The sequence below is a fragment of the Falco punctatus genome, assembly GCF_963210335.1.
Source record: "Falco punctatus genome assembly, chromosome: 9".
Lineage (NCBI taxonomy): Eukaryota > Metazoa > Chordata > Aves > Falconiformes > Falconidae > Falco > Falco punctatus.
Window position 1 is genome coordinate 34,278,113 of NC_137589.1, and position 19,559 is coordinate 34,297,671.

The 19,559-nt window shown below is 38.0% G+C and overlaps 1 protein-coding gene across 5 annotated transcripts in view; it reads left to right on the forward strand.

Moving 5' to 3' along the window:
* The window catches only part of VTI1A (vesicle transport through interaction with t-SNAREs 1A), a 274,053-nt gene that overhangs the window by 153,154 nt on the left and 101,340 nt on the right, over positions 1–19,559 (forward strand). For all 5 annotated transcript variants that reach the window (XM_080403348.1, XM_080403340.1, XM_080403341.1 and 2 more), the window contains one exon: positions 15,584–15,654. In XM_080403348.1, the coding sequence (XP_080259474.1) occupies positions 15,584–15,654 (71 nt within the window). The remainder of the gene's footprint in view (positions 1–15,583; positions 15,655–19,559) is intronic.

Here is a 19,559-nt window from a genome sequence, read left to right on the forward strand (position 1 = left end):
GCCATAGCAAAATACCTTCTTGTGTCATTTAATTCCAAGTTTCCTGATGCTTAATTAACAGCTTTCCAGTGAAAAGGTGGAACATAAAGCACAAAGGGATAGTCTTGAAAAAAAGTAGGATTAAGGTCAGAAGTAGTGAGTTCTTACCCTTCCTTCTGACTTCGTATGACTTCAAGTTAGTTCCATCCTTCTTTTTGTCATCTTTTGAGCCGAAAAAAAAAGGATAATTAGACTTCTTACTCCTGGGAATATTGTGGAAGTCTCTGTATTAATAGCTACTCCACATTTTCATAGATCTTAAGATTTGGAAGGAAAACAATATTTATTTGTCCAGACATTCTGCCTTGAGGCTGTAGAAATTCAACAGTTAATTTTCGAAAGTATTCCTACTACATGACTGTAAACCAGGTGTAACTTCAAGGAAGGAGGGGCGACAAACAGGTATAAAACTGGTGCAGGCGAGGAGGATCAGGACATAAAAGCACTATCTGAGAGTTTCTTCTAAGTTAATCTCCTCATAGCAGCCTCTGTTCTTTTTTGCTAGGATTACATGTGTTTGCTGGCTTTGACAGCTCACTGTTGGCAATAGGTTTCATAAATGTCTAATCCAGCTGGATTGTTCTGTCTTCACATTTCCTTCCTACCTCAAGAGTGTATACTAATGAAAAAAAAAAAAGGGGGGGGGGGGGGGGGGGGAAATGGAAAACAAGAGGAAAGAAAGGAGAGAAAAAGCTGGTTGCTTCCATTATGGGATTTAAGATAAAACAGAAAGCATAGTCTTAATAATTAAAGCTAGGAAGGCTGTGGTGGTGGTTTGTTTTGTTTTGGGGGCAGGGGGGCGAGAAAGCAAAAACTCACAGTGCATCCATAACATCTTCCAGATAGCTTCAGAGCTGTGATTTCAGCACCAAGACCTAACAAACATCGCATACAAAGTGCAGTAAATGCAGTATTCATAAATGTATATGCTCTTTGTGGCTTCATGTCAGCAGGGTTCTGTAGACCCTCATTTGTATCAAATAAACTTCAAATAGTAAAGAATACGTGCCAGCCGGGGATGAGCATCACTTTGAATTGTTCCTTGTGCATCGTAGCTGAAATGGGAAACATGGCTGGCTTCCTGTTTGTCAGGAGTGAAAAACAGGCGGATTTTCTGTGATTATTAGTAATAGTGTCAATTTAATAAATTATTCACTCATGACAACAGCATTTGCGTTCTATTTGCTGATAGCTTGTGAGGGATAGTGTTTATTTTAGGAAGGTAAAATCTTCCAGTAACAGGTTGTAAGTCACAACTGCACAGCAACGGTGAAGACACGTGGTGATAACTTGTTTCTTACGGTACTTTTCTCCTCCATCATGGACAGTACCCACATGTGCTGGCTAGAGTTTGTGCTATCACAATATTACTTATCTATTCTGGGACTAGACATTTAGAAATTCATGTAAAGGTTCGTGGTTGTGGCTGAGATTTCTATGGACTTCAGAAGAAATTACAATTGCATGGGATACCGATGGGCAAGAGAAGCAGAGAATCAGAGATTGCAGGAACATGATGAAGCAATGAGTTGTTTGTGCTCAGCTCCTCTCAGTCATGGCAACATGGGAGACAATGCAGAAATGCTTGAGTAAAAATTCAACAAGTGAACGATATCTGAGGTGGGAAAAGAAATAATGTGCTGATAGCAAATGGGAAAAGTCAGACCATGAAGGGATTATGGAAGAAATGTAGCCTTTGTTTAATGTGCTGAACTGGGGAGAGGCAATGCATGACTGGAAAGAAAAAGACCAGTATGATGCTAAAAAACGTGTTTGTAGTAGTGTTCTGTATTGCTGTAGGTGGTGCGTACATTTTTGTCAAGGCTAGAGAAAAGGATGTAATAATATTTTAAAAGGGTGAGAGCCTGGAGGAGAGTTTTGGGAAGGTGGATGGATGGGACCACTCCGTTTCCTATCAATGTCATGCAGAAAGAATTGGCAGCTTAGCCAAAAATGAGGACTGAAAAAAGAGAACTGAGTAAAAGAAGATGTTGAGGCTGGGTGGAAAAGAAGATGATTGTATTGCATGTCATGAGAATAGACAGAGTGGAGACATGTTTCAGGGACAAGGAACTGCTGTGTTGTGTTGAATTTGAGTTGAAGGCTAAGCAAAGAGAGAGGTGGCAGAGGAAATGGCAGCATAGCAGAGAGAGAAATCTGTCACTTATTAAATAGTCGCTGAGTTTGTGCATGCGATTCTCCAGGCATAAATCAGCTCAGATCTGTGAGGAGAAAGGGAACCAGAACCAGAGCCTTGCACAGCCCTCACAGAGAGGGCAGGGTCCTGGGTGCAAAGGGAGGAGGAGATTTCAAGATCGAAAGCGTGACCAGTTGTGTCAGAGGCACATGTGAGCTCTCATCATCCACCAGCTCCTCATCTGGGAAGCTTCCCTGTCCCTCCCCCCATCCCTGTGCTAAGTGGAGGAGCTGGCTGTTGCCATGCTGGTAAGAAGCAAGCCAGCACTCTGGTTTGAGGTGGGATTGTTTTCAAAACGCTACTTATCTCCACATTGTCTCTGGGATAGTGGGTTTCTCAGAGCAATCCTGACATGCACACAAGATTGACATGATAGTTTGGAGTTGAATGGGAGGCACCAAAAAATTCTGATTATTTGCTTTAAGATGTCTGGATAACAGAAGCTAAGCAGTATGTGGGCACTTGCTTGTTTTAGTGGAATTCTAGGAGAAACATTATTTGCCCTCGTTTTACAGATAGAGTAAATAGGATAAAAGAAATAAGGTGACTTGCCAAAAAATCAAACAAGAGGTCTATGGTCAGCTCATAGTCCCTTGCTTGTAAGTACTCTGTTTTGTTTCTTTGTAATTCAAAAGCAATTAAAGCAATACAAAGAAATAAAACGGGGATAAAATAAACCCCAGCATGCCTTCAGTAATTCCTTTGCTAAAATTTGTGATAGGGTGTAAAAGAGGTTGAGGCTTTCCTCCTTGATAATACATTTAAAAATTATTAAATTTTTCTGTTTCCTTAACTAGGAATAATATTTAATTGTCATTTAAGCTTGTTCTTTAAAACCCCATAGTTTTACCCACAATAATCCAAGAACATTTAATAAGTCTTAAAATATTCATAACACACGGAGATCATTACTCTTGAGACCTTGATACAAAGCAGTGAAGTGTGTTAGACATATGGCAGAAACCTCTTCATTTCTTATTTCTTGCTATGATTATATGAAAGAAAGGAAAATTCTCTGTTCTTTTCCCCATTGCAATCTGCATGCCATTGTTTTATCTGTTGTGGGCCAAAGTCATCTCATACACATGTTCGGTGAAGAACATGGAATTAATCAGGCTTGAATTTAGCTCAGTAAATATAAGCACAGTAATGGCAAATTGCTGTTTTGTTTCAGCTTTCCGTACAGTATTTCAGACAACAAAAAAGAGGAAATAATTTACTTCTATATCCCACATGATGTTAACAGCCCATGCAACAGTGTTGCATGACAGATGCTGGTACCTAGTTTTTATATTATTGGTAATTATCTAAAGCCGTTAATTGCTGTTGCATGGAGTATTAAGAAAAAAAAAAAAACAAACAACATTTCATATGTCCTGCATTGGAAATGTATCATAAATATCAGAAGCTTCTCACAGTACTGACTGTATGTAGAGAGGATGAACAATTTCATTCTAATTATGTTTCAGTGTGATTGTCTAAAGTCAAGTAGAACCTACATGGATTATGTCTAAAGTAAAACGGTGGTTACAGTATATGGTCATAATCCCCAGATCTGTTGTGTCGAAATGACAGTATAATGAGTAGAAGTTAAAATGTCCTCTGCTTTCAAGTCATCATGGTTGTCATTTGATTAAATAATAGTGCATTCTGTTTGATGTCTTGGCTTTATTATTCAGCAGCACTTCAGTATATGTGTCCTACCTTTGTATTATGTGCTCCTGGCAACCAGGTATCCATATAGGTTTTTATTTACACACCTGCAACCGATACGCTGTACGTTTAGCTTGCATCTGTGCTGCTTGAATATGGAATTTTAATTATTCCTTTTAATTATGATGCATTCACCAAAAAGAGGGAAATCATTGGTCAGGTACAAAAAGAAACTGCTTAGTATTTGAAGGAATTTGATAATTTTGTTGTAGTTCGTAGCTTGGCAGGTGGTAATAATGCTATGCCAGCACTGTCAAAATATGAAAATTAAAGTGACGATGGGTTTTAATGAAATCCATTTGACAAATATAATTAAGGTGTTTTAATATGAAGCCCTGTAATAAAGACTACCGGTGGACTCCCTGAGGTCCTGACTAATTGTGTAGATTGCTTTTAAGCTTTGAATAGTTTTATTGGATAATGAACTGTTAAGAAGTGTTAGATCTTTCTTAAGCAGAATTTGGTTTGAAAAAGAAGAGGAGAGACAGGCCTGAGGTGTGGCATTTTAAACATAATTAGAAGAGAGATTTAAGTTAACATCTTTGATCTTGCTGTCAGTTTTTGATTAGAGCTGTAAATGCTTTAATCAAGTGCAGTGTAGTCATTACATTTCTAACTGTTTTTAAACTGCGAAATTACTGAGACACTGACATCGGTTTAACACTTCTTGAGACTTTCCAGCAAAGTTATGTTTGTAAACTGGATGTTTACATTAAAATATTATACTGCAATAATTTATCAATTCAGTAGATCATGGGATAATTGTATTTTGATGCTCAAATAATCTGGAAATCCTTTATGAGATTAAATATCATGTCCTGTCATTGAGGAGAGTGTACCACTTCATATTTCATTTAAAAAAGAATTTCTAGTATTGTTTTTCCAATTAAAATTATACTCAAACTAGTAGTTATCATGAAAATTAATATATAAGAAGCTAAGTGCAGTGTTTACATGCCTTCCATAGGAATACAGTGCTTTTAATGATGCATATGATGTTCTGCCGATGTGGATTCCTTCACACCCATTTTAGAAATGGGGAAACAGGCACAAATATTTACCAGGTGTACAGTAGTAGCTGAGCTAGGAATAGAATTCTGTTCTCCAGAATCCCTATCCTGCAATGTTGAAGACTGCTTGAAGAAATTTCAGGAAGATCAATTTATTTTTTTTTACTGGCATCCAAAACAGCAATAAAATGTGAAAATGGCCATGGGCACAGGTACGCAACATCAGTGCGGATGGTCGGCTGGATGGTACCTGCCCATAGGTGGCATGCCTTTCATTTCAAATACAGAACCCAGCAGCCCAGAGTCCTTTCCCAGATCTGACCTTGCCTCCCCGTGTTCTTGATCTTTAGGCATGACAGAAAATCCAAATACTCATCTTTTTACTGTGTCGGGCTAAGGGCTGCTGGGCTTACTGTTTTGCTCGTGCTGGTCCTCTAGAAATGTAGAAATAAGCTATCGCAAAGAAAAACATACTTAATTTGTCCTGTCTGCAGCGTACAGGACATTCACACAAATAAATGTTAACAGTGGCCTGCTAGCAAGTCCTACAAAATTGTTAATTGCATCCCACAGCAGACCACCTGATGTCTGTGGCAGCATGTTCTGCATGCTAACGTGTCTGGGGGCTGGCAGACCAGGAGACAGGAGAGATGTCCCCCAAACCTAGGACATCCTCACAGAGAGACTGTTCAGCTGCCCGTGCTTCTTCATGGCACCTCCAGTGTACATCTCCCTTCTGACAGCAGCTCAAGTGCCACCCAACAGAGAAGCAGTCTCTGGTAACCCTGACCTGAATCATCAGGCACTCAAAGACCAAGTCCAGTAGCTGGGGTGGTGCTTGCAGCACCGCAGGCAGCTGCTTGGGGAGAATGCAAGCAAAAACTGCTGCCCCATGCAGGATGCTGCCCCGTTCTGGAGCAGTTTGTTTTTAGAAGTCTCCAGGTTTGCCTCCAGTTAAACTATATAGCGGTAGTCTGATGTAGAGATGGCAAAAGCATTGGTAAGTGTTGCTGAGTTTCTCCGTCAGAAGAAATCACACTTGTCATCTTAGACACTTACGGAAAAATCAGGTTTTCCAACAATTTTTCCTTGCAGGGATGCCTTAGAAAAAAATTGTGTCTACATGCAGTAAAGGCCCCATGTAAGTCTACCTCTTAAACACCATCGGAAGAGCTTAGCTTGATCCTTAAAATATAATTCTGCTCTGAGGAGTGCTGTAAAAAATCTATTATGGGAAAATCTTTATTTCTATCTCGGCAATTTTGAGAAGAAATATCTTCTTTTGACAAGTACAAGAGCAGAGACTTTTTAATATTATTTTTTTTTACTTTTTTTTTTACTTTTTTTTTTTTTTTAATATACACAGCCCTGCAAACTCAGCCTGGATTTTAAGATCAGCCTGGATTCTTTCCTTCTTGTATACCTCTGGATGACAGTGATTTGCCAGGCCATCGGGTATTTTTCATTGTTCCCTCTGTACCCTTCTTGTGGGTTTATTGAGGTAATGGTTTTCTCAGCATTATTCTGTGTGTAATTGAAGGCAACATCGCAGATGGAAATAACTAGCACTTAGCTCATGTGTGTGAAAAAGGAGTGGAATCCATAGCTGTTTTGGTCATGCAGGATAAAAGTGAAGATATAAACAAAGGAAAAATGGCTGAAGATGGGAAGGTATAAGTGGAGGAAGACAGGAGTCTGTAAGAAGTGTGCTCTGTAAGCACCAGAGATGTTTACATTGATGTTTTGTCCTTTAGGTGCAGGTTTTTAAATTACTGTGTATTTCAAATGGACACAGATTCTAATTGGTGGGTATAAATGTCGTTATTTATAAAACCAAGATTCAAAATGTAGCAGAATACGCAAACTACTAAACTTCATCACCGAAGATATGGGTAAGTAAGCGTTTCCAGAGTCCAGAATAAAACTCTAGTGCAGAGCTGGAACCTGAACCACAGCCAGCCCAATAAGCTATGTACTGTCCTTTCCCTCTGCTCCTTGTCCCTCCATCTCCAAGGAGCTGCTCCAGATCTCCAGAGTCCTGACTGAAGAAGCATCCTTCCCTGCAAGCAAAACCACTATCATGACAAAACTGGTGTGCATTACACATCACACAGTTTTCTAGTCTTAAGTTAGAATAACTAACTTAACTTAAGTGAATAAACTAACATTGTATGAAAGAGGGTTTTCTTCTCCCAACTGCCACCTTGTTGGAGAAATACTACGTTTTCAAGGGAAACTGAAGATTCATGAATAATTTTGAATTCATTTTACTTCCTTTTAAAGATCAACTTTGAAAAGATTTTTTGTTGTTGTTTTGGTAGAAACCTCGATAACTTTCCTCAGCATTTTCTTCATTATTATTTTTTAAACCTCAGTACTTTCAGCCTCCAACTTTGCAATAGTCATTTATATGGCATTTAGAGAGAGATTTAGTTGGTGGAAAAACGGGAAACATCGAAAGGATGAGCTAATTAATGTTTCCTCAGCCTATCTTAAGTACACTATGGTGTTAGAGTTTTGCCACACTTGTAATTTATGCCTGTTAAACCTTTGTTTTATCATCTCTTACTGACTTTTAGGCTACTGTTTGCACTTGCTGTCTGTAACAAGCATTTTATTTTATATGGAGAAAAAATGGTTTCAGTTACTTTTACTGTATCTGAAAAGGAGAATGGGATTTGCAAATGATAAATGGGGAAGTTGACTAGCTAACTAATAAAGATTTGTCTTAATCAAGTATGATTTGTCAGAACAGGAGCGCACTGGGGTCAGGGCACACGCAATGAATAATACAGCATTCACTGGAGAAAAGGACCAGGCAAAAGGCCTCATAAATATGCTGCGATTACCCATTGCTAATTCGTATTCAAAGAATGAGTTGCACTGAAGCCAGCTTTGAGGTTGCTGAGCTGTTCACCTGCTTTGTGGGCTTTCTGATGTTTAAGAAAGTTTTATATATATATATATACACACACAGAGTTTTTAGAATGCTTTATTTTTGCACAGACTGCTATACTTTTTGGTCAACGATTTTAAGCATTATTTATTAATCATCCTCTAGGTTTGTTTTATTTTTCTAATGTCTGGACACTATTTCATTTCTATTTTTCATTGTTTAAATATGAATGTGAGTACAGCAGGAGATAGTTCCATTCACATTTAAAATGAATTGCTGAACAGTGCGAGAAAGGTTAAAACACTCTTTACCTTCATGGAAGTATTAAAGATCAAACAAGCATAGACTTTTTGCTTGTGTTGCCAGCTTTCCTGACTTTCTGATCGGTCTGTGGATTCAGGATAAACCTGATACATCAGGATGTTGGGGGAAACCTGAACAAACTGAAATGTCATTTTATATGGCTCTGGCTTTGTTTTCATTTGTTGGCATTGCTTTTTGCTTCAAGGAACAGTTTCTGAGGTTGAAACGTTGAAGGATGTACTTTTCTCATAGATTTTCTGATGTCCAGAAGCTGAGTTACTGCAAAGAACCTTGTTCCTATTGATAAGGTTGAGCTCCATAAATGGGTCATGAAGAATCACTTTAAAAAAACAAAACAAACAAACAAACAAAAAAACAACAAAAAAAACCCCAACAAATTGTTCCAGTGTTTACAGATATAACTAGCAGACTTTTCTTCGCCTTTGTACTGTTTAAATGTCATATGCTGTGGTTTTCTGTAGTTAAATAAGTTTGAAAAAAATCTTTTTCCTCACTTCAATTTTAAAACACATTTCAAGATTTCAAAATGTTTTCTTCTCTTTAGAAGACCTAATGTAATGTTTTTTGTTTGCTGGTTGGCTGAAAGTCTCTCATCTATTTCATGCTCAACTCTGTGTCTTGAAGTGCCTTTATTGCTTTAAAAGTAAATCAAGTATAGAGGTAGGGCCAACTTTATGAGCCTTGAGCTGCTGAATGCAGGAGTATAAGTTGCCAGCTCTCTGCCTACACATTTGAGGTCTTTGAAATAACTAGTACTGCAGGGTCTAAAGTAATTATTTACACTGCTTTGAGTTTATAGCAAATTTGGTAGATGGTGGAGCATTTTCGATTAAATCATCACTGTGAATCCAGCCATAGTTAGAGGAACCAAAGCTCATTGTTGTGTCATCTCAGTGCTGTTTGGAATCATAAGCTTAATTAAGTGATGGTTTGTGACTCGTGTTTTAGAGGATACGTTTCTGCAGCTTGATTTAGATGCAGCCAGGATTGTTAATACTCTCCCCTGCTAAATTGCTTTCAGAAAAGTTAAAGATTGGTAGCACTGTAGTGCAGCAGCACCCATTCCCTGCACCAAGCTCCAAGCGAGCAGGGACTTTTCCATCCTAACAGCACGTAAAGTAGAAGGAGAAGAAGATACTGAGGGTTCATTTCCAACTTCACTTACATAAGTGATTGAAAAGGGGGTAGCACGTTGTTTACTTATTGATGCACTAAGCAAGGTTTTCTTTTGCCGTAGAACTTATTTGAAGGAAGGTGGTGGGAAGATGATGTGAAGGGAGGAACTGGGAGCAGATGAGCGTTGCTGAGCTGGTGCCTGGCTGGAACAATGGCTGGACTTCAATGTAGACAAGTGCTCAGGAGAATCAAAGTCTGCCACCTCCTGTGAATGTTGCTGTGAGGATGTTCGTAAAGGAGCTCAGCTAGATGGGTGATGGGAGTAGACAGAAAAAAATACATCAGTTAGTGAGAAATGAGTAGTTTTATACCAAAAGATTGATGTAAGTTAGGATTTCAGAAAAGCTATGAAACCTTAGAAAAAGAAAAGGCTACTGGAGGTGAAGTTACTAGGTCTGTCATATATCATCTTTCTCTTTTCTTTTTCCTATTTTCTTCTCATTCATCTGCCCTTTTTTTTTTTTTTTTCCTGGGGAAGGACAGAGTAGGGCTGTACCCCTACTCTGGGAAGTGTTGGTTATGAAATGTTCCCAGTTTGTTCTTAAAGGCATGTGGCATCTTCCTCAAATACTTTTTCTTCCTTATTTTGAACAAAGCACAAAGCCTGAATTCTGATTAGGTGTTCTGGATGTTTTTCTTTCCGGTTTTCCTGACCTTGGGATCAACGGACCTCTTTTGCGGTCGGACGATGAATATAATTTCATGAACATCCATTATAGCTTATAGGTAGCTTTTTCATTTGAAAAATGCTTTTATTTTAAGTTTGGTGGACATCTTGGACTTTGGAGGATTGGGAGATATTTTTAGGTGGTTTTTGCTTTCACAGTAAAACTGGGCAACTTATTTTATCCCCTCTTGCAACTGAACTTCTGACAGCCCTGGAAGTGTTGGATGTCCTCAGTGTACACTGTTGACTGTCAGTACTCTTTCTACTGGTACAGCATTTGCTTCTGCTGAAGAGGCCAACTAGTCCCTATAGCATGTAGCTAATTTTTTTTTTTTTTTTATTGTGTTAAGTGACCACTTAACAGTATGCAGATTAACTTCCGTGTGGCAGATTCTTGGGGCATTTGAGGACCAACTCTCATATTTCACTGTTCTGTTAATGCTCTACAAATCATCTCTCCATTGGCTTATAGCCATTATATTATCCTTCATTTATCTGTATTAACCTGTACTTGTTGTTTAATAACTTTAATGATCTAAATCCTTCTGTCTCTGATTATATTGGCTGTTCAATGTAAACATATATCAACCGTGAACTTGTAAATTTACAGGACCTTTACCTGTCTGTACACTTCAAGATATGTCATCACTTTCTTTATTAACTTTCTGCTGTCAGGAGCATAAAGCATTGGACTCAGCCCTATTCTTGAGAAGTTGAATTCTTCCAACTTCTGCAACATATATTTTCCTAGTTTGTAGATCTGCTTGCTGTTACCTCTGAACAGCTAGCATTTAACACTTTCTAGAATTTTTTTTCCAGAAACTGCTGTTGTTGATTTATCTTAGTCTCCTAAAATCTAAACTTTTAACCTGTCCAAAACAGAGTGGCTTTTGGAAAAATTGTCCTAGCCTTAATATGTTTACTGAGTTTCTGCCTGTGTCAGCATAGTTCTTCTCCAAAAATTTTCCATAAGCGTTTGCTGCATCTTCAGAGCAAAATTCTGTGTGCAAAGACAACACAGAATTACACTCCCCAATGACATTATTCACTCTGTGAGGCTGAGGATCTCAGAGTGAGTTCCTACCCTCATTCTTTCTTGCACAGCACATGGTGTTTTTTGGGGTTTATTTCATGATTCTGTATAACAGCAATCTTGGTTTTTAACATGATCATCTGCTTTTCCCAGTGTAAATTAGTTTCTCTTTTCCCACCACTAATTACGTAGCTCAGATGCATGCATTGTATGTATGATGAGATTGGGTAAATCATATTTCCAGGCATCTTCTCCATGATGTTGTTGTTTTTAAGCTTTTTTTACATTTTAAACCATATCAAGGTATCTGCTGTCTGTTCTGAAACATTTATATAAATATATATACAGACATGCACATACACTCAGTATACCTTGAGAGGAAAAGTGCTGTGTGAACCATGTTGGATTATTTAATTTTTCATACAAAAAGATAAATGGGAACTCTGTCTTCGAAATTCATAAAAATGTATGGCTTTTTTTTTCAGAATCCTAGAGAGGCTCATTCCGTATCGTTTCTGTCTCTGGAGTAAATATATTAGTCAATTCTTAAGGCAAAAAATGTTATTGACTTGAGTGATTAGAAAAAACTCTTTTCAGAATCAGTTTAGCTGATAAAGTAAATAAATACTTAAATGGCTGGAGGCAAAAAAAGGAAATGAAAAGGCAGTCAAGCACAACTTATTTTGCATCCTTGATATGTGTAGGTATTAGAAATAAAACTTTGTGGAACATGTATTAAATAATTATGATTTGTATGTATAAATAAATACTGCATATAGGTTACAGGCAAATTCCAAATCAAAGGCATATTCAAGAGTGTAAAGCATCGGTAGAAGTGATCATTATCTTTTGTGTTTATCTTAATATAAAAGTTGAAAACCATGTGCTGATTTTTGCACACATGAAGGGGGAAAGATGGGTTTGCATTTGTTGGAGTTTGGGGGGCTGTTTTCTCTTCAGTTGGAACTTTTTCATTCTTCTACTTAGTTTCAGAGTGTTAGGATAAGAAATGTAGTATTTTTTGCATAACGCAATCTTATAAAACCAGGCACCATTTGTGTTGGACCCACAACATAGCATTATTAAAGTGTTCATCACTGAGGAGACTGATTTCCCATACCTTGTTCAAACACTTTTAGGGCAGAATACATTTAGAGCTGTGAATTTTAGCATTCACCCGTTAAAGCTGATGCTTGTTAATATTATGTACTTTTTAAGATTTTTTTTTTCTGTTCATCACAGTGTTGCTTAAGACTGAGATAATTGCTATATCAAATATTCCTGCCCTCTGTCAGTACATAGATAATACTGATGTAAATGCATTCACCCTTCTGCTTCTTATAGTTTAGCTGTAATTTAGAACATAATTTCATGCATCTCTTTGGGAATTTCAGTTAGAAGAGGCAGCACAATGCAGTCTTTTGTAGGACTTGGGACTGCACTGTGCTAGACATTGCCTGTACATACCGACTAAAAGGGATGGGATAATGCCCAAATAATTGACGTTTGTTAAGATTCTTTGGAAATAACACCATTATTGGCAACATGCAACACCCTTCACTTTGTGTACTAGTCTTAATTTATGCATCTGCACTAAAGTATATCTCAGAAACCTGACCTTTTCACATAACTGTAGTAGCATCATCAACAATTTGCATCCTAAGTAGTCTGGAAAGATCTATACAGCACTGTTGCACTAAAAGCATAAATCTGCCATACAGGTGAAGTTTTTAACTGGCAGGAAAACATCAGAGTTGTGTGGAAACTTGAAAAATGATAGCAAGCAGATAGCGATCGTATCAAGCTTGTAATAAATGTGCTGTGTGCTACTTTATTTCCAGTCTGGGGCACCTTCAGTTGCAAACCAATTGAGGACACATGTCTTCATATCATTTATCAGTCTGTGTTTTCTCTATTTATTAATATTTTTGTTTGGCTGTCTTGACCTTCCAGCTAAAAACCAAGTTTCACTGTCATCAGTGAATTTTCTGAGTAGAATAAGGATACGAAGAGTATCTGTGGATAAAGGTGTCAATTTATGTTTGCAAACTTATTGTGAGATTATGTTGCCTCCGTTACGTCTCTTTGTTCAACTCTATGTTGTTATTTTAGCCCAAAAAAGGCCAAAGATCGTCAACTAAAGTGCATGTAGAGTAAAGCTGCTCCTGTAAAATTGATGATCCATCCAATTATTTATCTATAGAGGCTGCTGGGAAGAAACGCAGCTATCTCAGTTCTCAGACCCCTCTGCTAGGTTGAACTTCATGGCTGAAGGTTTAATCCCTAAGTGTCATATCAACAATTCATTCTGTGATATTCTGGCTGACATGCTCTCCTTCCTTATTTATTGATGTCTTCAGTCATCGACAATGAGAGGAAAATACACTATTCGTCAAAGTGACGGTGTTTTACCCTCACTTACAGTTGATGCTGCTGTCACATTGATGGTTGGAAAATAAACTCAATCATTATAAAAAGCTAAAAGTGTGAACTTGCCAGTGACAGGAAGAAGATGAAAAAAAAAAAAAAAAAAAAAACAACCACAGTAACTTGCTTAAATTTGGTGTAATAAAAATAGAGCTGTTTCCTATAAAGATATTTTTGAGCTTTGTTTGTGAAATACCAGGCCATTTTAGCCATTTACTTTATAGTTATTTCTTTGAAGCGAAATCTGCTTCTCACACTCCTTTATGTCTGTGCAAACGTATGTATAATTTTTAGCAATAAATACTTGTTATCATTTCACCTCATGCTATTTGGCTAGTAATTTGTTGATTTTTTTCCCCTCTGTTTTTAAGGGGTTTTGCTTTGGTTTTTCTCCCCCAGATTACATTGAATGCTAGTATCTGTCTGTGTATTACAGTATTTTGAGTGCTTTGATGAGGAATAAGCTCAGTATAGTTTTATCCAGTAAGTCCTTTGACATGCAAGCATAGGCAAAGCTCTCTTGAATCGCTTTCTCAGGCTACCATTTGTATAGCTGTGCTGCACCTTACAGCTTTTTTAACTCAATAACCATATATCTTACCACATTTCACCTTTGGGAGGCATTGTATATACAGCTAAAAGTACAGAGCAGCAAGCCAAGAGGGACAAGATAGCATAATGAGGATGTCAATTTGTGGTCAGATATCTGAGGAAATATTTATCTTACTTGTACTGTACTTGGCAACAGATAGAGAAATATATATGTAATGAATTTCCTTAGACTTTATCTGGCAGAGTGTGTACCTTGTGTTAAATGGATTTAGAAAAAAAAAAGTTTGAGGTGGTTCTACTTTTGTTTCCTGAAAATGGACTGAATCTTATAAAAAAAAAAAAATAAATAGGAATAGTCATGTTTGCTCTACTAACATATTGGTGAATTTTTAATGATTACTTTTCTCCGGGCTCCTCAAATAATGACATTTTAAGATCCCACTCATTCACCAGAACAAAAGCAAGGCGTGAGTTTTGATGTTATGAAAAAAAATGTCATGTTTTTATAGTTTTTCTACTCCATTTTGGTGCGTATCTCTGGCAAGCTAGCTAAGTAGCCTCAACGAGGGCGCACAGAACCGCTGGTTGCCTCACACGTGCTGTGTCCTGAGGCAAGCTACAGCTGCTTCAGCTCCTGGAGCCTGTTTCCCCATCTGTAAAACGGGAGCGATTTAACTTATTTTTCTCCTTGAGGGAAATACAGGGAGGGTTTCTTAATGTTTCTATAGAGCTTTGAAGATTAAAATCTCTTCTCTATCCTTGCTGCTAATATTTCAGCGTTAGAGAAGCATTTGACAGGAGCTGTTTGAAGAGTGAAGTTTTGGCATCTTGTGTCATCTTTTTACCGTATCTTGAGGCCTCTGGCCTGTAATTTTGCAGGCTTTGGTTCAGCATAAGCTGTGGGAGCAAACAACCCCTGTGTACACAAACGGTGATGACAATAGATTAGTATTTACGTCTGCTATTAAAAACGTCAGGTGATTCATTACAGTGTACCTCTAACCCTGCCAGAAACAGTCCGTGATGGAGCAAAACAGACACCAGGAACCGGGCTTCACCTCAAACAGCTTTTTTTTAAGCATCAGTGGTAAATGCCGAGAGGCACAGAGAGCAGTATTCTTTTCCTATGACTTCTCAGTGTCTTTATAAGGGTGGCTAGTGTTTTTGCAAAGGCTTCCTGGCTTCCTTTCTAAGACAGGGAGTGAGCTTAGGGAGCGTGTGGGATGTAAGAACACCCAGCGCTTGGAGCAAGTCTGAAAGCCACCTTGCTTTTGTGTCACAGACCAAGGGTCAGTGTCAGTTCCCAGGGCCTAGACCACCTCAAGAGCTTGCAGGGGGACAGCTTATGATTTGCTTGTTACTTCTTCAGTCTTACGTTGCTTGAAAACCTTAAAATTTAGTATAATGATGTCTTCCTCTTTGCAGTTGCAAGGACTGATTAGGCTACCACACACATTAAATGCCACTGTTACAATCTAACCTGGCATTCTGAGGCCTGACAGTCATAAGCTGTATTTTTCATGATTTACATTTTGATTTTTTAATGCAGAGCAGATTGGACAGGAGATGCTGGAAAACCTCAGCCATGACAGAGAGAAGATCCAGCGTGCTCGGGAAAGGGTAAGTTTGATAATAAGTAATTGCTGGGCTGGGATTTTATTTGCATGAGCCAAGTTCTCTGTGCATGCAAAAATGACCCAGCATATTGATCAGTTCTATATAAATCATCTGCTATCATGACACATAATTGCTATCTGCAGTCAGGCACTTTAGAAGTGTCTTACACAGGCCCAATCCTGCAAAGCCTCTCCTACAGGGAGTCACACTGAAGTCAGCAAATCCACTGTTGGGAATAAGTTTTCTGTCAATAACATTATAGTTAGGTCAGTTTTCTGTCCTTTGAAGGGTTTGTACAGTGTCCATTGCAGTGACTTCTTGGTCTTTCTGTGAAACAAAGTTCAGTACCATGACTGAGATTCTAACAGTTGATCAACCCTTACTCCTTGTAGCTGCAAATGCTGCTAATTGCCTCCTTAGGCAGTTCTGTGTGCAAGAATGGGTAGTGCTTTCTAACACTGCTGTTCGGTCACCACAGTCAAGAGAACACATCTATGTCGTTTTTGGCTTCTCTTGCCTCTGTAGGGATCAGCTTTGCTCTGCAGAGTTAATGGAGGTGCTCAGAGGCCTATCCCATCCAATGCGTACGACTTCTCTGAACTTCAGTCTGAGCAATTTGCCTGCCTGGTTCCGAGTTCTGCTCACAGAACCAGGAGTGACTGCACCTGTGACTTTCTGTCCGTGACACATTGATCAGACACTTTCCTGAGTGTCCAATTTTGTCAAAGCTAAGTCCTCCCGTAGGCCTCTAGTTGACCGATGCCACTTAAGAAAACTCATTTATCTGCCCCAGGGAGTTTCTTTACGTGGATAGCTTTGATTGGGAAAGCATCACATGATGGCTTTAACAAGGCATTTTCTGTCAGCTGTACCAGTTGGTTTCTGAAGTCCTGGCCATTAGCTACTTTAAAACATTAAGTGTAACTAAATCATTAAATGTAACTAAGGATTGTGAGCATTTACCAAATGTTGTTCAGGCAACCTTGTATCTTATTTCACCTCTGCTCCTCATATCGATAGGGACTGCGGAGTCTGAGATGCTTTTGTGTTTCTAGCTGGACAAGCTAAACGTGGGTAATGGAGATGAAAAATGTGTACCCCTTTCTGCTGATCCTAAAAATCCTCAGGAAATAGGGAATATATAGTTCTGATGACTCTGTACACATGGTTCATAGTATAACTTTTCCATTTCTGTGCCCTCCACCTGAAAATCAGATTTCTTTGATGACAGAACCTGTGAGCTGCAAGGAGCAATATTAAAAATAAGGCTATTCTAGGAAAGTATATTGCATCACACTTCAGTGAAAGACCTCTTGTTGTAAATGGAAGATCTGAAATTCCAAGTTTCAAATCATACACCACTTAAAATACTTTGTTTAGAGTATTCAGAAAAGTTCTCCAGTAGAACCACATAAGTGCATCTGTCCCAGCTGTCTATATACTCAGATGCACAGTCATGGATGATCTTGGATAACTTGACAAATTTTCTGTTTCATGGAGGTTTTTGAAAGACCAGGACAGAGAGTGCTCTGTCAGTGCATAATAGCTTTACACTGAATGCACAAAGTTATCAGATAATCAACCAGGGAACAAAACTGTCTTCTGAAATTCAAATGTCAGCATGAATATGATGGTCAGTTCTTAGCAGTTGGATATTGTGAAAACTGGGAAGATGTTCTTATGAGCAGAATTTAAAGGGATTAGTGTTGCTATAGTTTGGTTAAATTTACATGTATGAATTTTTCTGTCTGTAGAGTAAAACATTTGAATGAAGAAAAAGGCAAAACAGCTGGCATTTTGAATAAATAGAAAAATCACGTACAGTGCAAAATACATGGGTAATAACAGTTGTCAAGAGGAATTCCCTAAACTTTTTTTTTTTTTTTGAAGCCAAAGAGGAGGGATAAAAGCTCTGCTACAAGAGTTATATAGGTTAACTGGAGCATAAAGGACTGTAAAAGATGCAGCACCTCTTAGGAATATCTCAAATTAAAATATGTCTAAGGAAGACTAGATATCAACATCAGCATCGTGTTCATCTTCCTTCATTTCTCAGTATTATTCTTAATATTAATTTTTAAAAGCTTTCTTAAACACCATGTAGATTTGCCATTGATAATATCAAAGCATCTTTCAAAACGTTTTCACTACAGCAATTCTATGAAGCAAGGAAGTGCTGTCATATGCTGTGTCACAGGTTTGCATGCCACCGGTTCTTTGACTTCTGCAGTGCACTGGTGTTGGTAAAGAAATGATGGAAGAACTATCAGTGTTAAATAAAAACAAGTTTACAGTTGGAAACTCTTTATGTTGTTTTTTCTGCTGGTGCAGGAAGAAAAAATGGGGTTTTAATGTTCTCTTGGGAGGTAGCTAGAGATCTTCCAACTATGCGTGTACATGTTTGTTTCTTTTTTTAATGTTTCTTTCCCTTATTTTGTGGGGGGTTTAATTACCATAAAATTATGAGGTCATCTTGCTTAGAGGAGTTCGTAAAACTTCTAAGATTCAGCTTCCTCTTCCTAAGTATCAGTACTGATTCTAGCTGTCAGGTGGAATCCTGCAGCAAGAGAGGGAAAGTTGGGATCAAACATGTAACGGGAGAAAGGAGAGCGCTACTTTTCTGTGCAAAGGGATGAGAAGCCCCAAGTGTTAAATGCATCTTTATGAAAAATGAAAGACCAATGTAAAGCATACATTTGTACTTCAGATTCCCTTCTAGCATAGCTAAGAACTTGGCTTTTTAATGAGCCTTTTAAAAATTATTGTGACATTTTTTCTTCTGTTACTTGTGTCACACTGGGCTAAACTGCTTTTCTGGAGCTTGAGTTGTCTAGATGAATCAGGAAAAAAATGAAGGAATGGCCTCCCTGGAATATAATGCTCATCTTTGTTCCATCATGGTACATAATTACAGAGATCTGAGAGTCGGTGCAAGCCTTCCCACTGAATATGATCTTGCTAAGAGCAAGTCTTAGATGGTGGTATTGAGTCCCAGCTTGTACTTGGTATTTCCTTAATACCTTTTACAAGAACAAGGAGGAAATTTATGGAAAAAGGTGATGTGTCATTGATTGCAACCACTGATTTCAGTAGTAAACATTAAACCTGGTAGCAAACATTTACAGTATTGGGCTCCAGAATAGAAACTGACTTTAATATTGCTGCTATGCATATATTCGAGATATAATAGTGGTTTGTTATGGTGAAGGTGATTTGTTATTGGAAGAACGCCACTCTTCTTGGCAGTGTTACTGTTTTGATGGATTTATAACACAGGATGTGTTTTGTCTTCTACAACAATGTTTCTGTAGTAAGAAGTCAATGAGTCAGGTAATCCTTTCAATCTGATTTGATAATGAAGTAGTAAATATTCAGCTTTCATAAGGAGAAGAGTGGTTTTATGTATGTACGCACAGCTGTGTTTGGGTCATGTTAGAAACAGTGGTCCCTGCTACTTTATAGCTGACAGTCATTATATTATCATTTACAGCAGATTTTGATGTCCCACTGTCTCAAAAATCCCCCCCAAAATCCAAAGATGTCTCTCCTTCAGTTGTCAGTAGCGAAAGAGGTGATAGGATTGTAACTGTTCTTCCTATACACTTCTTCATTTCTAGACAATATTTTGTGGGAGACTAATAAATGCAAAAATAGAAGGAAAGTTTAGATTCCTTTTAAAGATTAGAACTAATTGGGTTTTTTTTAATATTAAGTTCATTTCCTTCAAAAAATTTCATCTTCCAGTTTCATTTTTTATTCAGTTGTGCTTTTACCTATTCTGCAAGTTTTTGAGAGCGCTGTAGAGCAAGGCAGCTAGTTAAGTTTAGCTGTAAAAGTAGGTTTCCTGTGTCCTAACAAACTACTATATATGTTATTTTCAGTGAGTGATCTTTACGTGCAAAAATATA